Raw genomic sequence first — 20,175 nt, forward strand, 5'->3', positions numbered from 1 at the left:
GGTGGGATACAGCAGGCTGTTTCACATTTAGGAAGTGAAAAAAAATATTATTTAGAATGCTATACTTGTGCCTGGAGCACAATAGAAGCAGTGCACAACGCAATTGTATGAAATGTGCCCTGCTAGCTTTGTCTGTGGACCTCAGTAATGGCAAAAAAAATGCTGGAAGGTAAATTTAACAGCCACACTGGACACTAGCTAGCTACACTATCTGACTGATATACAACCGCCCAGCTACAGTAGCTAAAATCTTGCTGCTAACAGTGCCAGCGTCAGAAGCAGCCTCTCTGTGCTGTGTCAAAATGGCTCTAAAGCAAAATGTCCACTATTTATATGGAAAGAGACATGTGATTTCAGCAGCCAATGACACAAGCCATTGTCAGGACATTGTGGATGTTTCCTGCGCCCTGATTGGGTAGCCGCAATGTGCACACATAAAGTTAGGGAAAATAAATGAATTACTGTTTACAAGAATGCCGTGCCTCTGAGCTCTGCAAACCCCCTCCCCTTATCAAACACATGCCAAACGCTCATAAAGTGCTGAAAATACTTTTGTGGCAATGCAAATATTTTCCCGCACTTTTTGCCGAATGTTACCGATTTTATAAAATTTTGCTCAGGTTTCCGATCTCAAATCCCAATGTGCCATATTCGTGTCAAATTTATGTTTAGCGATCGTTTTCCAAACAAAGTCGCTCATTACTAAAATACAACACTCAAAAAAAGTGTTCATTTTTTGAGGGTATTATATTGTTCATGTATAGAGCATTATGTCTTCTTGGGTACATTTCGGTGGTATATAAAAAAGAGTTCAAATATTTTCTGGAATTGAATTAGTAATCCATACAGTGTAATATGCTTAGTGGGCGACAAGGCAACAAAGATGACAGAATCGCGTGAGACTTCCGAGGGAGAGACTGGAGGAATATAAGAGCCAGACCAGGTCAAACCCAGGCTGCAGTCTTCACCGCTGGGGTTCTTGCGGACTGGAGAGCCAGGAACCAGCAACTAGTGAGCGGACTGAGGGGACTAGGCTGGTCAGAAGAGATGAGCAGAAGAGCCAGGACCAGAGCTGGAGAAAGCTATCGGGCCCGCTAGCCGCAAGGTACCGACAGTTGGCATCACTGGGAAAGGTCGTAATGGATGACCAGCAGCAGAGAAGGGGGTCCATCGAAGAGTTTTGGACCCATCATCGCATCTCATTCAACCAGCAGACAGTAGAGATTAAACATTTGCCTCGAAGGCTGCAAAAGATGACGACTAGAACCAGGGTCACGTTCTTCAAAATGGAATGATAACATTACTGGTATGCAGTTGGTGTGATCCCAGAAGGAAGGGAACAGGATGAACCCTTCTTGATAAATGAAAGGGCCTAAGTGAGACTCCTCGAGGCAGTTCATGTAGGGACAACCACCTCGGAGAGATCATGATGTCCTTGGGGCTCCTCACCTCCTATGCGGGAGCAGGTGACGATTCAGGTGACACATGGAGCACCGAAGCGGCAGCAGCTTCTGCTGAAGCTAATTTGTCTAGGACATAAAATGCACACGATGGCATAGTTCTTGAAAGGAGCAACAGACCAGACAGATCTGTGGCTCTTGCCGGTGAACCTCCAACAAGTGATGGTCATGTGTGATAATGGCCATAATCCGGTGGCAGCTGTGAAGCTTGGCAAGCTCACACACATACCGTGCTTGGCCCACATGTTCAGCGGTTTCTGAAAACCTACCCAGATTTGACCTTCTGGTCAAGGTACGCTGGCAGTGCTGCAGCAGCGCATGCAAGTGCCAGCTCACTGACTGGTGTGACCATGCTCTGGAACTCCACACTGCACATGCTGACACGGCTTTTTGAGCAGCAGAGGCCAGTTGTCAAATACCAGCTCCAACATGCCCGTCGATATTCTGGTCAGCCTCCATACATAACAACTGAAGAGTGGACATGGACACTGACATTCGTGGGATTCTCTAAGACTTTAAGGATTCCACGGCAATGATGCCATCATTAGTGCAATGATCTCGCTTCTGTGCCTTTTTAAAAGGCGCTGCTTACAATGAAATTTGAATCTTTTAATGCGGACAACGTGGAGACGGAGGAAGACATTAGACAGGGAGATGCTACCCAGCCCAGCCTCATCTCTTGAGTTCAGTGCAGATTGGGTAACAAAGAGGAGGCTGAGGAAAGAGGAGTAACAGGAGCTGGAGGTTAGCACCCATGCAAACATCCCGTCTCTCCTACGTGGATGGGCTGAGAAGGAATGAGGAGGAAGAGAAGGAGGAGGAGATGGAGAGTAGTCATCATAGTGGAGACAGGGAAGTGTTGGCTGTAGTGACGTTTTCACATGTGGCAGACTTTATGCACCGCTGCCTTTCCCATCACTCTCGCGTTACATTCATCTTGCACAAAAAAGAGTACTGATTGTTCACCCTGTTATACCCATGCTACAAGCAGAACTTTGCATCTCTTATTCCTGAGGCATAGAGGTCTTCTGGTGCTATACCAGGAGGCCATTGTGATAAATATGTTGAAAATGTTCCCATCAGACAACACTAGCAGCAGGGGGCAAGCTTCCTTACCCAATGAAGGAGGAAAGGCCAGGGAGACACACAGCAGAGGCAGGGGTACACTGGCAAAGGCCTGGGCAAATTTCATGACACCCTACCAGCGTCCATGCTCTTATGACCGGGTATTTTTAACAAGGAGGGAAAAGTTTTTAAAGATGGTCATGCAATACCTGGATGACAAAACCATCATATTGCCTAATTCCTCTGCGACCTTCAGCTATTGGGTCTCAAAGCTAGACACCTGGCATGAACTGTCCCTCTAAGCCTTGGAAGTGCTGTTCTTTCCTGCCGATAGCATCTTGTCTGAGTGGGTTTATAGTGCTACCGGGGGGGAAGGGTGTCTGTTGACAGCCGAATATGACTGTTGAAAGTGCTGACAGACTCACTCTGGATAACAATGAACAAAGCCTTGATTAGATCCGACTCTTCCACACTACTAGATGACAGCAGCATATAAAGTGTTTTTAATGTTCAATATTTGAATGAGGCCCATCATTTGTTACCTTCTAGGGTCTATGAATGACTCTACTTATAATTTTTCCTGGCTTTGTACTTTGTGCAAAGCCTTTAGGGTATGGTCAGTAATCAGCAGCTCTTTGAACGCAGCACATGTCCGTTGAGTCAAAAGCACTGCCAGCTTTTGAATGCAGGTGATTCCACATGTGTTTACTGAACCATGCGGAATCACTGCGTCCAATACATTGGAAGGGTGAAATTTATCTTGTGGAGATTCTCATCTCCACAAGATAAATTGACTTGCTGTGGTCTAGAAAAACGCTGCATGTCCGTCTCTGCAGGTAAGCCGCGGGTGTGGGTGCACGCATAGTGAAGATAGGATTTCTTGAAATCCCATCCACTATGCAGAAACATTTGGACGCTGCGGATGTACGCAGCATCCATACCGCAACGTTTACTGACCATGGGAACATATCCAGCACTTTGTGCTGAGCTTTTATGAGTGTACAAGTACCACAACTACACTTTGTTCACAATATTTGATTGAGGCACTACAGTTGGGTCTTCAAGAGTATATGGATGACTCTGCTTCCAATTTTGGGCAGGATTTGTACTTAGTGCATAGCCTTTATGAGTCTAGGAGTAACAAATAATGGCGATTTGAACCAAATGTGTATGAGGTCCTCTTTTATGTCTAATACAGGGTGTATGTGAGTCCCTAATTTTTCTCACTTCTTGATTCCTTCATTAATTACACTGAGATTTAAAAAAAAAATTTATAAAAAAATGCATTTTGGTTTTTTTAACTAACTGTATCCTTATATACAAGTCATTATACAAGAAAAAAATGTTTAACATTTTTTTCCCTGTAAACTACAATTTCTTGTTGATTTTGAATGTTTTATTGTCAGTCCTTAAAGTGGAGTAAAAGTGTGACACCATTGTTCTCAGCAGCGATCTGGGAGTCTGACATGCTTCCAGGGGTCTTCCCCATGCTGTTCTACTTCCATTCAGCACTTTTTCCATCCATTTCAACATTTTCACTGCCCCAAAGACCTCTTCAGGGCCTGCCAGAAAAATGCTCAGATTTCCAATTGACTCCCATTATACTCGTTACTCAAAACAAGCATCCGAGCATTATAAATTGCTCAAATTGAGTAACGAACATCCAAGCAGTTAGTGATCGCTCATCTCTAATTGTCCTCTTCTCCCCATTCAGGTCCCTACAATATCGGATCCTCTCAGTGGAGATCTTCTATATAAGAGAATTCTCCTGAGTGACCCTACAAGGATGGATAAGGACAGGGACAAGATGGCGGAGAGGATATTACACCTCACCCTAGAGATCCTCTTCCGGCTTACTGGAGAGGTGAGAGATTCTGATGACGTCACATTACATCATTCTTATCTATGGGAATAACAGATGGACAGAACTGGAGAGGTGAGGACTCTGGAAATGTCTGTAGTGAGATTTATTAATGTGTCTCTCCAAAACTAGGATTACACAGTAGTGAAAAAGAACTCTAATGAACACTGTCAGGCCCCTATGTCTGAGGGATGGGGAAGACCCCTGAGCCCAATCACGGGGCCTCCACCTCACTCCCTGATACATGAGGACATCAATAACCCGAAGATTCTAGAACTCATCTACAAGATGATTGAGCTGCTGACTGGAGAGGTGACACTGCTGGGAATGCTGGGACATTATACAGTAACGCTATGGAGGGATCGAGGGGATGACAGTATCATTGTATGTGTCAGGTTCCTATAAGGTGTCAGGACATCACCGTCTATTTCTCCATGGAGGAGTGGGAGTATTTAGAAGGACACAGAGATCTGTACGAGGACGTCATGATGGAGGTTCCCCAGCCCCTCACATCACCAGGTAATAGACAGAACTAAATACACATGGTTTATAATTATCTGTATGTAAAGAATGAAGTCAGTCACTGTATGTGTTTCCTCCAGTTCTATCCAGTGAGAGGACAACACCAGAGAGATGTCCCCGTCCTCTTCTTCCACAGGACTGTAAACAAGAAGATCTCAATGTTCCTCAGGATCATCAGGTAGATGTAGAGAAGTAATGAAATCTCCCCTATGATGTGCAAAAGACTGTGAAGGTCTTGTGTTCGGTGTATAAAACTGGTGGATAAAAAGAGACTGAAAGGCCAATTTATTAGTGATATCTGGAATTCTCTTTTTTTGAAAGGCTTTATTTTCCATTTTTTAAAGACAATGAAAATATTAACAATTAACAACTCAAGAGTCATGTACGTACTACCTGATCCATAACACACAACCATACTGGTCCTCATGCCCATCCCCCCTCTCCCAAAATGTCATTAACTATCATCTAATGCAGACATATGATGGAAATAAATATGCAGGGAATCCTATTGGACAGTGTCTGCTATTTCTAACCACCCTCCCCATACCTTATCAAACTTATAAGCACATCTTCTATTTACAATATATAGAGGACTTTATATAGTGTGTGAGGATCTGAGGTTATGGGTTATAAAAATCACCTAGGCAGGTTAACGATGCAACTATTTTTTATTCCATACATCCATGGTTGTACAATCCAGGTAGATGGCCAACATACAGTGTCCTCATTCCTTTCCCGGAGCCTATCGTCCCACTGCACAGGTATCAGGAGATACTGTCTCCCATCTTTTTGTTGTCCCACAGATTTCATATCTCCCGCCAGTATAGTCTGTAGTCACAGTCCAGGCTCCTCCAAACAACAATTATTACAACCAATGTCCATGTATCCAGGATCAACAATCCTTAAGAAAATTTCTTAAATCCAAACAACAGATCCCTCAATCGTAGCAGGAGGATTCAGCCCAGCCGGCAACCGATCTCCAAAACTCCATAGACCATCCATCCATCCCAGCTTGGATCCTCTCCCTTCAAAGTCACTCCAACAACTGCCTGATTCAACCTCTGTGTCTTTTTCTCCCTCTTCCTTAAACATTTTCCTTTAGCTCACAGAATGAAGCATATTCAATCACCTGGGACTACATGTTGGACCCTTCTGTGGTGATGGCTCCCCCTGGTCTACAATCCCCATTCACACAATGGGCCTAGGGCTGGAAATCAATTTGTGTGAGACCATGAGAGACAGATGAGATTGAAAGAGTCTGGCCTTAAGGTACAGTCACACTGAACGATATCGCTAGCGATCCGTGACGTTGCAGCGTCCTGGCTAGCGATATCGTTGAGTTTGACACACAGCAGCGATCAGGATCCTGCTGTGCCATCGTTGGTCGGAGCAGAAAGTCCAGAACTTTATTTCGTCGCTGGACCTCCCGCAGACATCGCTGAATCGGCGTGTGTGACGCCGTTTCAGCGATGTCTTCACTTGTAACCAGGGTAAACATCGGGTTACTAAGCGCAGGGCCGCGTAACTGGCTGTGACGTCACCGCTCTGCTTTACGGCTGGCCGGCGCTGGGGAACAGACACCGGAATGTAAGTATGTAGTGGTTTTTTAACCAGGGTAAACATCGGGTTACTAAGCGCAGGTTGTGCACATGCTGCGGAAAAATCCGCGCAGATTTGCAGGGGTTTTTTTCTCGCAGCATGTCAATTCCTTTTGCGGATCTGCAGCGTTTCTGCACTCTTTGACTTCCATTGAGTCGGGCACATCCTCAGCAAAACCCCTGATGTAAAAAAAGATTTGCGGATTTGCTGCGGATGTGCCTGCGAAAAACGCTGCAGATCGGGAGGAGGTAAGTGTGTGGGCAGGGTTATGTGCGTGTATGTGTGTGCCGGTGTCTGCGTGAATCTGTGTCTGTGTGCGGGTGTATGTGTTTGTGTGTAGGCAGGCATCGTCCGATGGGACTACTAATCCTATCCGGCTATGCCTGCTACAGTGACACCATTAGCCAATGATGGGAAAGTAGTCCCATCATCTGGCTAATGTGTTGAATGTTAAAAAAAAAATACATACAGTACACATATAGTGCATACTTACGATATACACCTAATCCCTGAAGTCATCGATCATCTGCAAATAAAATTAAAATAATAAACAATATACTCCCTGTGTCCGACGTAATCCAATTAATAATGATTGTCCCACTATGATCTTCGGTGGAGAGCTGTCACATCAGCAGATGCGACCGCTCTCCAGGGGCTCTGGTGATACAATGATGGAGATAATCCTCCGCACTGTATCACTCTGCCTGTCACTTGCGGCACTACAGCGTGAGAATTTTCTCACAGCTGTAGTGCCGTAAATTGAACTCCGATGATACACTGCGGGAGGGTTATCTCCGGTCAGTGTGTCATCGGAGGCCCTATAGAGTGGTCACATCTCCCGATGTGACCACTCTATAGGGAAGATCGTCGTGGGACACTCGTTATTAAAGAGGAACTGGGAGTATTTGTGTTTGTTTGTTTTTTATTTTTGCAAGTGATTGATGGCTTTGATTGGATTAGGCATGGAATAAAAATTATGAAAAATACTTTTTTCTATCTGTGTCTTTTTTTTAACCCATTAATAACTATAGAATTAATAATAGATAGGTGTCTTATTGACACCTCTCTGTTATTAACCTGGCTTAATGTCACCTTACAATCAAAGGTGACAGTAACCCCTTATTACCCCATATGCCACTGCTACAGGGCAGTGGGAAGAGAGAGGCTAAGTGCCGGAATTGGCACATATTACAGATGCGCCAATTGTGGGGTGGCTGGGTGCTGGTATTTTTAGCCAGGGGAAGCCAATAATCAAGCCACCTTTCTAGGCTATGAATATCAGCCCGCAGCTGTCTGCATAGCCTTTCTGGCTATAAATTATAGGCGGACCCCACGTCATTTTTTGGGGGGGTCCCCGTATTTTAATAGCCATTAAAGGCAAAGTATACAGCTGCGGGCTGATATTCATAGCCTGGGAAGCTCCATGTGTTTTAAACCCTTCCCAGGCTAGAAATATTGGCCCCCAGCCGTCGGCTTTCCCTCTCTGGCGAAGTAATTTGCGCGGGAGCCCACACCATTTTTTTTTTTTAAATTAAAGATATTGCATGCCTGTTTTGTGTGTGTGTGTGTGTCTTTAACTATTTATGTAACATTTTTTTCTAACTATCTATATCTGTCTATCTATGTCTGTCTGTCTGTCTGTCTGTGTGTGTAAACAATATTCCATGGAGTATGTAAAATAAGAGGTTGGACAAAGAAATGACATCACAATTATTTTTTTTTTAAATAATAAATCTTTATTTAGGTTACAAAAACGCATACAAATCCACATAAGAACGCATCAAAAACACGCTGATTTTTACCTGCGTTTTCTGCCAAGAGGTGACGATTCAGTGCAGAAAATTCTGCAGGCAAATCTGCAGTGTGTGCACATACCCTTACAGCAGGTCAGTCCATTATGCCTTAATTATAAAATTGTAATTTACTTACAGGAACGCAGCAACATTTTTTGCTTTCCTGGCCTTCCAGCTAACAGTTCTTAAGCCTACACAGCATATCCAGGAGGAGATAGAACGGGTTGTTGAGAGCATGTCCTTACCTCCCCCTAATTTGTGGCAACTGTTTAAATCTATCTTGTCCTCAAGAGCCAATGGAAATAAAGCTATATAAATGAAAAACACATCTTTTCTCGCAAAAAAAAAAACAAGCCCCACAGAGCTTCTTGGCCAATATTCCTGCAAAATGATCAACACTTATTGGAATTGATTATATAATAAATAATGTTCTGAAGGGCAAAGGAGGTTCAGGTGCTACTAGATGTGTGCCTGTAATAAAAGGGGAATCCAGTGTATGTTTTATACTTGGTGGAGATGACAGGATGAAGCTGATCATAGACATTAGATGTTGTCTGGATCTTCTCACAATGTTCTGGTTATGGAGACTGGTGGTTAGAATTAGGAGCCTACAGGTTCGATTTATACAGGAGACCTGCAGCTATGTGTTAACAGCTGCTGTCATTGGTGGCTGTCATGTTAATTTATGATCTTTTTTTCTTCTAAATCATTTCACGCACTCCATCTTTTGTGACTTTTAAAATACTTGTTTCAGGGTGAAGATCTGCCCCATATTAATACATATGTGAGGGGTGATGAGCCGTGTATAGAGGAGATTCCTACAGATAACCTTACAGGTGAGTAGTGACCAATAAATGCCGAGAAGATTCTACTCAGTCACTGGCTTAATTAACAGAGTATCCCCATGCATGAGCTAATAAGGATAGACAAATGGTGCAAATACCAATCCACTTAACTGTAAAAACAAGTTTTAATCATGAAAATGTAAAAACATGAGAAAAGAATAAAAAGCAAGGTTGCCTACCGAAGCAATACACTATGTAAGTATATCAGATTAAAGGGAACCTGTCAGGTCCCCCATTTCCCCAGAACCTCCAGCAGTTTTGTCTGCATATGTAAATACCATGCCTAAGGCTAGGTTCACACTGCGTTACAGCAGCCCGTTCAACACATACGTTAAACGGGCTGCTGTAACGCAAGTGCCGACTTTGGCACATTGCTAGCGCAGATAGAGCATCTGCTAGCTCTATCTGCGCTAGCAGTGATGGACCCGGAAACGCTGCAGCCCGCGTCTCCGGGTCCGTCACTCAATGACGACACATCCCTAGCGCACGCCCATTGTGGGCGTGCGCTAGCGATGCGTCCAACATTGCAGTCAATGGCGGCCGTAACGGACTACGTTACACCGCGTTTATGCCGCGGTGTAACGTAGTCCGTCTAACGGACTGCATTGACGCAGTGTGAACCTGGCCTAATAGTCCCTTCATTACATTAAACACATGAACAGATCTTTAGTATTTCTAAAGTCCATTAATGATATGTAAATTAGGCCTTTGACTAGTTGATGGGGCGTTAGTGTACCCAGACTAGTCGGCCTACTTAGCATGTTATCATGCCCCTGTGGGCGTGATAACATGACTTACAAGCGCTAGTGTAATCGATCGCGCTATACATACCTCAACTTCTTTCCCTCATTGTATTGATCCTCTGAAACCATGTATATGCTTGCCAACTTCAGAGAGGCACACTGTGCATGATCGGAAGTCTTCTTCACTTCCAAACATGTGCAGTGCACCTCTCTGAAGCTAGGATGCGTTCACCCAGCATCAGAGGATCAATGCAGTAAGGGAAAGAAGCCGCGTGAGGTTTGCATTGCGCTGGCGATGACGCCAGTGCTTGTAAGTCATGTTATCACGCCCACAGGGGCATGATAACATGCTAAGTAGGCTGACTAGTGTGGGGACTCTAGTCTAATGCCTCATTTAGGCTGGCTTCACACTTGGGTACAGGAGGGCTGCGGATGGCAGCGTACTTCCTACCTGAAACTCCGCCATTGCCCCATGTGCCGTTTTGACGCTGCGGTGACTGTTGTGAATTCAGCTTTTGGGCTCCCTCCGGTGGTTGTAGAGGGTAATGCAGTTGTGCCTGGACCGCAGGAGTGGACAGGTGTGTCTACTGATTGCAGAACTGACTGGGGTATATAGCTTTGCTGGATCCTTTAGTCAGTGCCAGTTGTCCATTGTTCTTGAAGGATTCACTTCCCTGCTGGTCTCTCCAGTTTGCTGTGTTTTTCTACAAAGATAAGTCCTGGCTTTGTTTTTGCTGTCCACCTGCAGTGGACCTTATAGTTCTGTGCATTTTCATGTTTTTGTCTTGTCCAGCTTGGTCTGTGAAGGATTTTTTGCAGCCTAGCTATTTCTCTGGAGATGCAGATATACCCCCCATGTCTTTAGTCAGATGTGGTGATCCGTATTTTCTGCGGTGGATATTTTCTAGTGTTTTTATACTGACCGCATAGTACTCTGTTCTATTCTTTCTTTTTAGCTAGTATGGCCTCCTATGCTAAAATCTGATTTCATATCTACGTATGTTATTTCCCTCTCCTCTCACAGTCAATATTTGTGGGGTGCTATCTATCCTTTGGGGATTTTCTCTGAGGCAAGATAGGTTTCCTGTTTCTGTCTTTAGGGGTAGTTAGATCTTAGGCTGTGTCGAGGGGTCTAGGGAGCGTTAGGTACCCCCCACGGCTACTTTTAGTTGCGCTGCTAGGTTCAGGGTTTGCGGTCAGTACAGGGACCACCTTCTCTAGAGTATGTCTCATGCTGCTCCAAGGCCACCAGATCATAACAGGTGACCGCACCAAAATGCGTTCTGCGCAGTGTCAAAATGGAACATGCGGAGGCATCCATATACATTCGCATTGCCTGTGTACCCAGTGTTAAAGATAGGTACGCAGGGCAATGCAGGACGCAAGGAGAAGTAGGAGGAGCATAGGCAGAGTTTCAGGGAGGAAGAAGGGTGGAAGTACGCTGCCATTTGCAGCCCTCCCGTACGCAAGTGTGAAACCAGCCTTAGATATCATAAACGGACTTTAGAAATACTTATTCTAAAGATCTGTTTATGTGTGTAATGTAATAAAGGGATTGTTAGGCAGGTTATTTACATATGCAGACATAACTGCTGGTGGTTCTGGGAGTACAGGGAACCCGACAGGTTCCCTTTAACATCATGGTAATCAAATTCATATCCAACAGTGTATAAAAGCTAGAAAAAAGGTCATGTTTTCAGGATTTCCTTGTATTGCACAAGGTGCTGGAATCATTCTGTGCAGGTGATTAAATTATCACCTGTGTAATACAAGGAAATCCTGAAAACATGACCTGTTTGCGGCCCTCGAGGAATGCAGTTTGACACCTCTCTGTTAGTACATAGTGATCTATAACCAAATGAACAATCCATGCGGCATGTCTGCAAACAAAAGGCTACCTATTGATATCCAGAGCCCCAGCGTGCGTTTCACCATGCTTCCTCAATCTATTTATGGTCCTTAATCATTATGAGTTTGTCCTATTTTCCAGTGAGTTGCTGACATTAGCAACCCTGCGAAGTTACTGTGGGGTGCCGATGAGAGTCATGGCAATGGAAGATCAAATAATGAACTTCAACTAACAGGCATTTTGCCAGTGTGCAACTGACAGCTCAAGTACCCTACAATGCATAGGTGTTGTAGTACATTAGACCAGTGATCAGACAAATAAGATTTAAACTCCCATAGAGCAACTAAGTTAAAAGAGAAAGGAAATATCATAAACTAAAAAAAGAAATAAAAAAGGGCAAGAAAAAAAAAACAAAAAGCGAAAAAGAAAATTATTGCAAAAGGCTTAAACAAGCGTGTATAAAATAAATTTTTTCCGCTAAATCCACAATAAAATCCTCTACATATACGAGTACAATAAAGAATTGTAGCCATGTATGGGGACGATAATAGTTTGAGGAAACAAAATTACCAGTAAGCGTAGCTATTAATTTCCAACATTTTTCATCACTTGGGTTTTTTTATTTCCCATTTTTATTTAAATTATACTGTAAAGTAAATGGTATCATTCAAGACAATAACTTGTCCTGCAAAAAAACTAAATAAAGTAACCAGCCCTTATAGTGTTATGTTAATAGGAAAATCAAGCAATTATGGTCCTTGGAAACATATCAGGAAAAAAGTGAAAACTCAAAAATGAACATAGGCTATGTCCTTAAGGAGTGAATCTCTGAATAGGCTTTATTGGACTGCATTTTGAACATACTGTTCTGATAGGAGCCTCATTGTGTAATAACATATCAGTGCTCCCCCATGTGGCTCTGGACTCAACATATGTTGCTTTTGTGTGTTTCATTACGTTGCACTTTGATGTTGTTATAAGAGTTGTATGCTGTTACATAAACACTGTTTCCAGTGTTGTTTGTTGGTTCTATACTGTATATGTTATATACAGTTAGGTCCATATGTATTTGGACAGAGACAGCATTTTTCTAACTTTGGTTATAGACATTACCACAATGAATTTTAAACAAAACAATTCAGATGCAGTTGAAGTTCAGACTTTCATCTTTCATTTGAGGGTATCCACATTAAAATTGGATGAAGGGTTTAGGCGTTTCAGCTCCTTAACATGTGCCACCCTGTTTTTAAAGGGACCAAAAGTAATTGGACAATTGACTCCAAGGCTATTTCATGGACAGGTGTGGGCAATCCCTTCGTTATGTCATTCTCAATTAAGCAGATAAAAGGCCTGGAGTTGATTTGAGGTGTGGTGCTTGAATTTGGAAGGTTTTGCTGTGAAGTAAACATGCGGTCAAAGGAGCTCTCCATGCAGGTGAAACAAGCCATCCTTAAGCTTCGACAACAGGCAAAAACCATCCGAGAAATTGGTACAATATTAGGAGTGGCAAAATCTACAGTTTGGTACATCCTGAGAAAGAAAGAAAGCACTGCTGAACTCCTCAATGCAAAAAGACCTGTGCGCCCACGGAAGACAACAGTGGTGGATAATCGCAGAATAATTTCCATGGTGAAAAGAAACCCCTTCACAACAGCCAACTAAGTGAACAACACTCTCCAGGGGGTCGGCGTATCAATATCCAAATCAACCATAAAGAGAAGACTGCATGAAAGTAAATACAGAGGGTTGACTGCACAGTGCAAGCCACTCATAAGCATCAAGAATAAAAAGGCTAGACTGGACTTTGCTAAAAAACATCTAAAAAGCCAGCACAGTTCTGGAAGAACATTCTTTGGACAGATGAAACCAAGATCAACCTCTACCAGAATGATGGAAAGAGAAAAGTATGGCAAAGGCGTGGTACAGCTCATGATCCAAAGCATACCACATCATCTGTAAAACACGACGGAGGCAGTGTGATCGCTTGGGCATGCATGGCTGCCAGTGGCACTGGGTCACTAGTGTTTATTGATGACGTGACACAGGACAGATGCAGCCGAATGAATTCTGAGGTATTCAGAGCCATACTGTGTGCTCAGATCCAGCTAAATGCAGCAAAACTGATTGGTCGTCGTTTCATACTAGAGATGGACAATGACCCAAAACGTAAAGCCAAAGCAACCCAGAAGTTTATTAAAGCAAAGAAGTGGAATATTCTTGAATGGCCAAGTCAGTCACCTGACCTCAACCCAATTGAGCATGCATTTCACTTGTTAAAGACTAAACTTCAGACAGAAAGGCCCACAAACAAACAGCAACTGAAAACCACCGCAGTGAAGGCATGGCAGAGCATCAAAAAGGAGGAAACACAGCGTCTGGTGATGTCCATGAGTTCAAGACTTCAGGCAGTCATTGCCAACAAAGGATTTTCAACCAAGTACTAAAAATGAACATTTTATTTAAAATTATTTAATCTGTCCAATTACTTTTGGGCTCTTTAAAAACAGGGTGGCACATGTTAAGGAGCTGAAACTCCTAATCCCTTCATCCAATTTTAATGTGGATACCCTCAAATGAAAGCTGAAAGTCTGAACTTCAACTGCATCTGAATTGTTTTGTTTAAAATTCATTGTGGTAATGTCTACAGCCAAAATTAGAAAAATGTTGTCTCTGTCCAAATATATATGGACCTAACTGTAGAAAGTGAATGTGGTGGACAACGTTGTAGATTTTTTGTAGGCTAAGAAAATGAGTCTCCACTGAAAATTTCACTAAATCTAAATAAATATTTAACATTTCGCAAAACACAAACCTCGTTACCGAACATCATAATCAATTTACTTTTGCAATGAATTAATCAGTTGATAATGAATTTTATGATAATTTGTATAGAAATGTTATAAATTGTATAAATGATAATATAACATCAAAGCTGTCTTATTGAAAAACAATATATTCGTGACTGCACCAGCAAATTAGAGGAACGTTTTATGCTTTCAGCTTTTATAGCACATGATCATAGTGCCACATGGAGTAGTGCATATGAAGAGCATGACAGTATCCCAGATACATCTTCAGCCCTTCACAGTGAGGATTTATCATCTGATCCTTCTAAACATTTCCTACCTTTGGATTCATCACGGACTGTTGAGCAAAACAAAAAGAACAGAAGGGATGGTGAACATCAAGGAGCTCACACAAGAGACAAGCCATATGCATGTTCAAAATGTGGGAAATGTTTTACACGAAAATCACATGTTGTTACACATGAGAGAATTCACACAGGGGAGAAACCATTTTTATGTTCAGAATGTGGAAAATGTTTTATAGACAAATCAAATCTTGTTAAACATCTGAGAATTCATACAGGGGAGAAGCCATTTTCATGCCCAGAATGTATGAAATGTTTTACAGAGAAAGCAGCTCTTGCTACCCATCTAAGAACTCACACAGGGGTGAAGCCATATTCATGTTCAGAATGTGGGAAATATTTTTTAGTGAAAGACCTTCTTGTTAAACATCAGAGAATACATACAGGGGAGAAGCCATTTTCATGTCAAGAATGTGGGAAATGTTTTACAACTAAAACAAATCTTGTTAAACATCAGAGAGTACATACAGGTGAAAAGCCATTTTCATGTCGCGAATGTGGAAAATGTTTTACAGAGAAATCAACTCTTGTTGTACATAAGAGAACTCATACAGGAGAAAAGCCATATTCACGTTCAGAATGTGGGAAAGGTTTTACAGTCAAACACCTTCTTGCAACACATCAGAGAACTCACACAGGCGAGAAGCCATTTTCATGTGCGCAATGTGGAAATTGTTTTACAAAGAAATCAAATCTTATTCAACATCAGAAAAGACACACAGGTGATACGCCATATTCATGTTCAGAATGTGCGAAATGTTTTACGTTAAAAGACAGTCTTGTTACACATCAGCGATCTCACACAGGGGAGAAGCCATTTTCATGTTTAGAATGTGGAAAGTGTTTTACAAATAAATCAAATCTTGTTAAACATAGGAAAATACACACAGGTGAAAAGCCATTTTCATGTCGCGAATGTGGAAAATGTTTTACAGAGAAATCAACTCTTGTTGTACATAAGAGAACTCATACAGGAGAAAAGCCATATTCATGTTCAGAATGTGGGAAATGTTTTACGTTAAAAGACAGTCTTGTTACACATCAGCGATCTCACACAGGGGAGAAGCCATTTTCATGTTTAGAATGTGGAAAGTGTTTTACAAATAAATCAAATCTTGTTAAACATAGGAAAATACACACAGGTGAAAAGCCATTTTCATGTCGCGAATGTGGAAAATGTTTTACAGAGAAATCAACTCTTGTTGTACATAAGAGAACTCATACAGGAGAAAAGCCATATTCATGTTCAGAATGTGGGAAATGTTTTACGTTAAAAGACAGTTTTGTTACACATCAGCGATCTCACACAGGGGAGAAGCCATTTTCATGTTTAGAATGTGGAAAGTGTTTTACAAATAAATCAAATCTTGTTAAACATAGGAAAATACACACAGGTGAAAAGCCATTTTCATGTCGCGAATGTGGAAAATGTTTTACAGAGAAATCAACTCTTGTTGTACATAAGAGAACTCATACAGGAGAAAAGCCATATTCATGTTCAGAATGTGGGAAAGGTTTTACAGTCAAACACCTTCTTGCAACACATCAGAGAACTCACACAGGCGAGAAGCCATTTTCATGTGCGCAATGTGGAAATTGTTTTACAAAGAAATCAAATCTTATTCAACATCAGAAAAGACACAGGTGATACACCATATTCATGTTCAGAATGTGGGAAATGTTTTACGTTAAAAGACAGTCTTGTTACACATCAGCGATCTCACACAGGGGAGAAGCCATTTTCATGTTTAGAATGTGGAAAGTGTTTTACAAATAAATCAAATCTTGTTAAACATAGGAAAATACACACAGGTGTAAAGCCATTTTCATGTCAAGAATGTGGGAAATGTTTTACAGAGAAATCAAATCTTCTTGGACATCAGATAATTCATACAGGAAAGAAGCCATATTCATGTTCAAAATGTGAAAAATCCTATGCACACAAATCAAATCTTGTTATACACGAGACAAGTCACACAGGGGAAAAACCATTTTCATGTTCACAATGTGGGAAATGTTTTGCAAATGTTTCAAGTCTTATTGCACATCACAGAATTCACAAAGGCAAGCAGCCATATTCTTTTTAAAACAACTTAAAGAAAATGTTTCACCACTTGTGAGGTTATAGACTGAATACATCTCCTGCTTTGTTGCAGAGAAATGATATTTTATGACTTTATGTTAATAGCTTTTCCAGGCTTTGGACATGTTTAACCTAGCTCAAATGTGGTGACAGATTTCCGTTAATTGTCAAATTTTACAAAAATAAAATACAACAGTTACAATGTATGTGAGGTGAGAAAGGGAGCATAATTTACAGTGCTAATTGTTTAAAGTGAACCTGACAGCTGATACATTCTGCCCAATCCACGGGCAGCATGTATTGGGCACTGGCTGTATGAACTCAGCCAGGTATGTCTGACTTCGCCGACTCACGGCCTGTCCGTGGGTTGTGACTAGCATCGCAATAGTTTAATTTTAAGTGTTTTTGTGTGGGATTCCTTCTGGTATTCCGATTTCTTTGCACACTCCAAAGAGATACTGAGAGGGCATTTAGATTGTGAGCCCCTATGGGCACAGTGCCAATAATGTCTGTAAAACACTGCAGAACATGTTAGCATTGCAGAAAAAGAAAGTAACCGTAATAAATAATGATTCAAAAACTTGTGAATGTCAGTCCAGTCAGAATTTTATACATTTACATAAGGATTCCCTTTCTTGTGTAATAAGTAATCATATGAGCCATTTTTTAAACCATTGATTGTTCCATCTGTGATCAGTTCTCCAGCTATTCCACAGATTGAATTTTCATTGTAATAACTCTTATCCCTCAAGTCTGAACCGTTTCCTCTCCAGACGAAAAGCGAGCCAGCCAAGGATCTTTTGAGATGACTTAAAATAGAACAGCTTTTCATGTTAATTTTTCCCCCTGCTCATTTATATCCTTGTACAGTGCATGTTAATAATGTCCCACTTTTATTGTCTCTTCAAAAAACGAAATAAATTATATCCTTTTAAATTTTCCTCTTAACGAAAGACACATTTAGATGACTGATTTCAAACTATTAAACGACCACCAATGACCTATGTACAAATTGGCGATCATTTTCTGGCCTGTTTTTAATAGTTTTTTTGGTAGCACATCACCTGTTTACACAGAGCGTTGTGCTGACGATAACAATGTTTTTTTATTTCTAATAAACAATCCAATCGCCCTACAAATGAGCATTTTGCTCATTCATCAGGTGATTGTCAGAATTTTTACACCGACTAATAATCAGAATGAACATTAAAATGTACTCTCGGCTGCGGATTATCAGCTCGTCTAAATGTCCTTTTAGATCCTTTATGCCCCTTATTCGTTTTTTTTTTTTTACAAAGACTGATAAGTAAGGTGGCTACAATTAATCAATCTACAAAATCTGTAAACTAGCAACAAAAATCACCCAACACAGCATAAAGAATCAATAATGTCTTTATTGAAAATACAAATTTTAAAATGTTTTAAGGAGATAAGAGCAAACTGAAAAAACAGGATGGAAAGAAACATACATTGGACGGAACATGTATGATGACAGTATCCTTGATATAAATATGCCACGTGTATTACATCCAAGATAAAGAATTTAATATCATCCGCTTGAGGTACTGTTCAATATTGCATATAGGTAAATACAGAATTAAGTGTATAGTGCTCATAGCCAAAAGAGTCTCAACACAGATATAAAATACTTAATACATCACACACATGTATCTGGGAGTTCCTCTCTCCCTGATTGGCCTCAGGAAAAAACGTGTAATAGAGTATAAAGTGCATAATCCCCTAAGGGCAATCAGGGACAGTGTCATGCATATCAATGATCAAGGGAACTAATTAGAGTAGCAAAGGTAAAGACCACAGATAAATATAAATACCCAGAGTTCAGTTCCATCAAACGTACCCCTTGACGCGCGTTTCGATGGCAAAGTTCCTCAGAAAGGGTGCAATTAATCAATATAGTAGCTATGTCAATTCTGGTTCTTAGAAATCCAGGGCAATAAGATGAAATTCAAGGACAATGAGCAATAAAGATCAATTCAGGATATAGTTGGGTAAATTCCAACACTGATTAAAACTGCTAACCTTTAGTGTATCACAATAATAACACAGGCATCTAATTATTGTAGTAGGCAATGCATGTGTTACGTTTTTTGGTTACAGGCCAACGTTAATCAGAACTACTACTCTGGGATGTGTGCCTTTTAATATGATTCAATAAAGTATTGAACAACCTTTGGGTGCCGGATTTTACATCTCTATTTTTTGAATTGTTCTTTATACTTATTCTAATGCAGAGCATTCTTTCTATGAACATCTGCAATGGTATACAGTGGGTATGGAAAGTATTCAGACCCCTTTAAATTTTTCCCGCTTTGTTTCATTGCAGCCATTTGGTAAATTCAAAAAAGTTCATTTTTTTCCTCATTAATGTGCACTTTCCATCTTGACTGAAAAAAAAACAGAAATGTAGAAACTTTTGCAAATTTATTAAACAAAGAAAAACCAAAATATCATATGGTCATAAGAATTCAGACCCTTTGCTCAGACACTCATATTTAAGTCACATGCTGTCCATTTCCTTGTGATGCTCCTTGAGATGGTTCTACTTGATTTGGAAAGGCACACACCTGTCTATATAAGACCTCACAGCTCACAGTGCATGTCAGACCAAATGAGAATCATGAGGTCAAAGGAACTGGCCAAGGAGCTCAGAGACAGAATTGTGGCAAGGCACAGATCTGGCCAAGGTTACATCAGAATTTCTGCAGTATTCAAGGTTCCTAAGAGCACAGTGGCCACCATAATCCTTAAATTAAAGAAGTTTCCAACCACCAGAAGTTTTCCTAGACCTGGCCGTCCAGCCAAACTGAGCAATCGTGGGAGAAGAGCCTTGCTGAGAGAGGTAAATAAGAACCCCAAGATCACTTTGTCTGAGCTCCACAGATGCAGTAGGGAGATGGGAGAACGTTCCACAAAGTCAACTATCACTGCAGCCCTCCACCAGTTGGGCCATTATGGCAGAGAGGCCCGGCGGAAGCCTCTCTTCAGTGCAAGACATATGAAAGCCCGCATAGAATTTGCTAAAGAAACATATGAAGTACTCCCAGACTATGAGAAATAAGTTTCTCTGGTCTGTTGAGACGAAGGTAGAACTTTTTTGTGATAATTCTATGCGTTATGTGTGGAGAAAACCAGGCACTGCTCATCACCTGCCCAATACAATCTCAACAGTGAAACGTGGTGGCA

At 41.4% G+C, this 20,175-nt stretch overlaps 1 protein-coding gene and 1 pseudogene across 1 annotated transcript; both read left to right on the forward strand.

The window, feature by feature from the left end:
• Positions 1–19,160, forward strand: part of LOC138664127 (zinc finger protein 585A-like) — a 153,288-nt pseudogene extending 134,128 nt beyond the window's left edge.
• On the forward strand, positions 4,151–5,587 carry LOC138664124 (gastrula zinc finger protein XlCGF66.1-like). The gene is made up of 4 exons (XM_069750560.1): positions 4,151–4,389; positions 4,519–4,698; positions 4,782–4,905; positions 4,989–5,587. Exons 1-4 carry the CDS (start codon positions 4,312–4,314, stop codon positions 5,102–5,104), a joined length of 498 nt encoding a protein of 165 aa, XP_069606661.1. The 5' UTR covers positions 4,151–4,311; the 3' UTR covers positions 5,105–5,587.
• Positions 19,161–20,175: the final 1,015 nt, after the last annotated feature.

Source organism: Ranitomeya imitator, chromosome 2, assembly GCF_032444005.1.
Source record: "Ranitomeya imitator isolate aRanImi1 chromosome 2, aRanImi1.pri, whole genome shotgun sequence".
Lineage (NCBI taxonomy): Eukaryota > Metazoa > Chordata > Amphibia > Anura > Dendrobatidae > Ranitomeya > Ranitomeya imitator.

Coding starts and splice junctions, on each gene's coding strand:
- LOC138664124 (XM_069750560.1), top strand. CDS start 4,312: ATGGATAAGGACAGGGACAAGATGGCGGAGAGGATATTACACCTCACC. Junction 4,390..4,518: donor TCTTCCGGCTTACTGGAGAG/GTGAGAGATTCT, acceptor CTCCAAAACTAG/GATTACACAGTAGTGAAAAA. Junction 4,699..4,781: donor TTGAGCTGCTGACTGGAGAG/GTGACACTGCTG, acceptor TGTATGTGTCAG/GTTCCTATAAGGTGTCAGGA.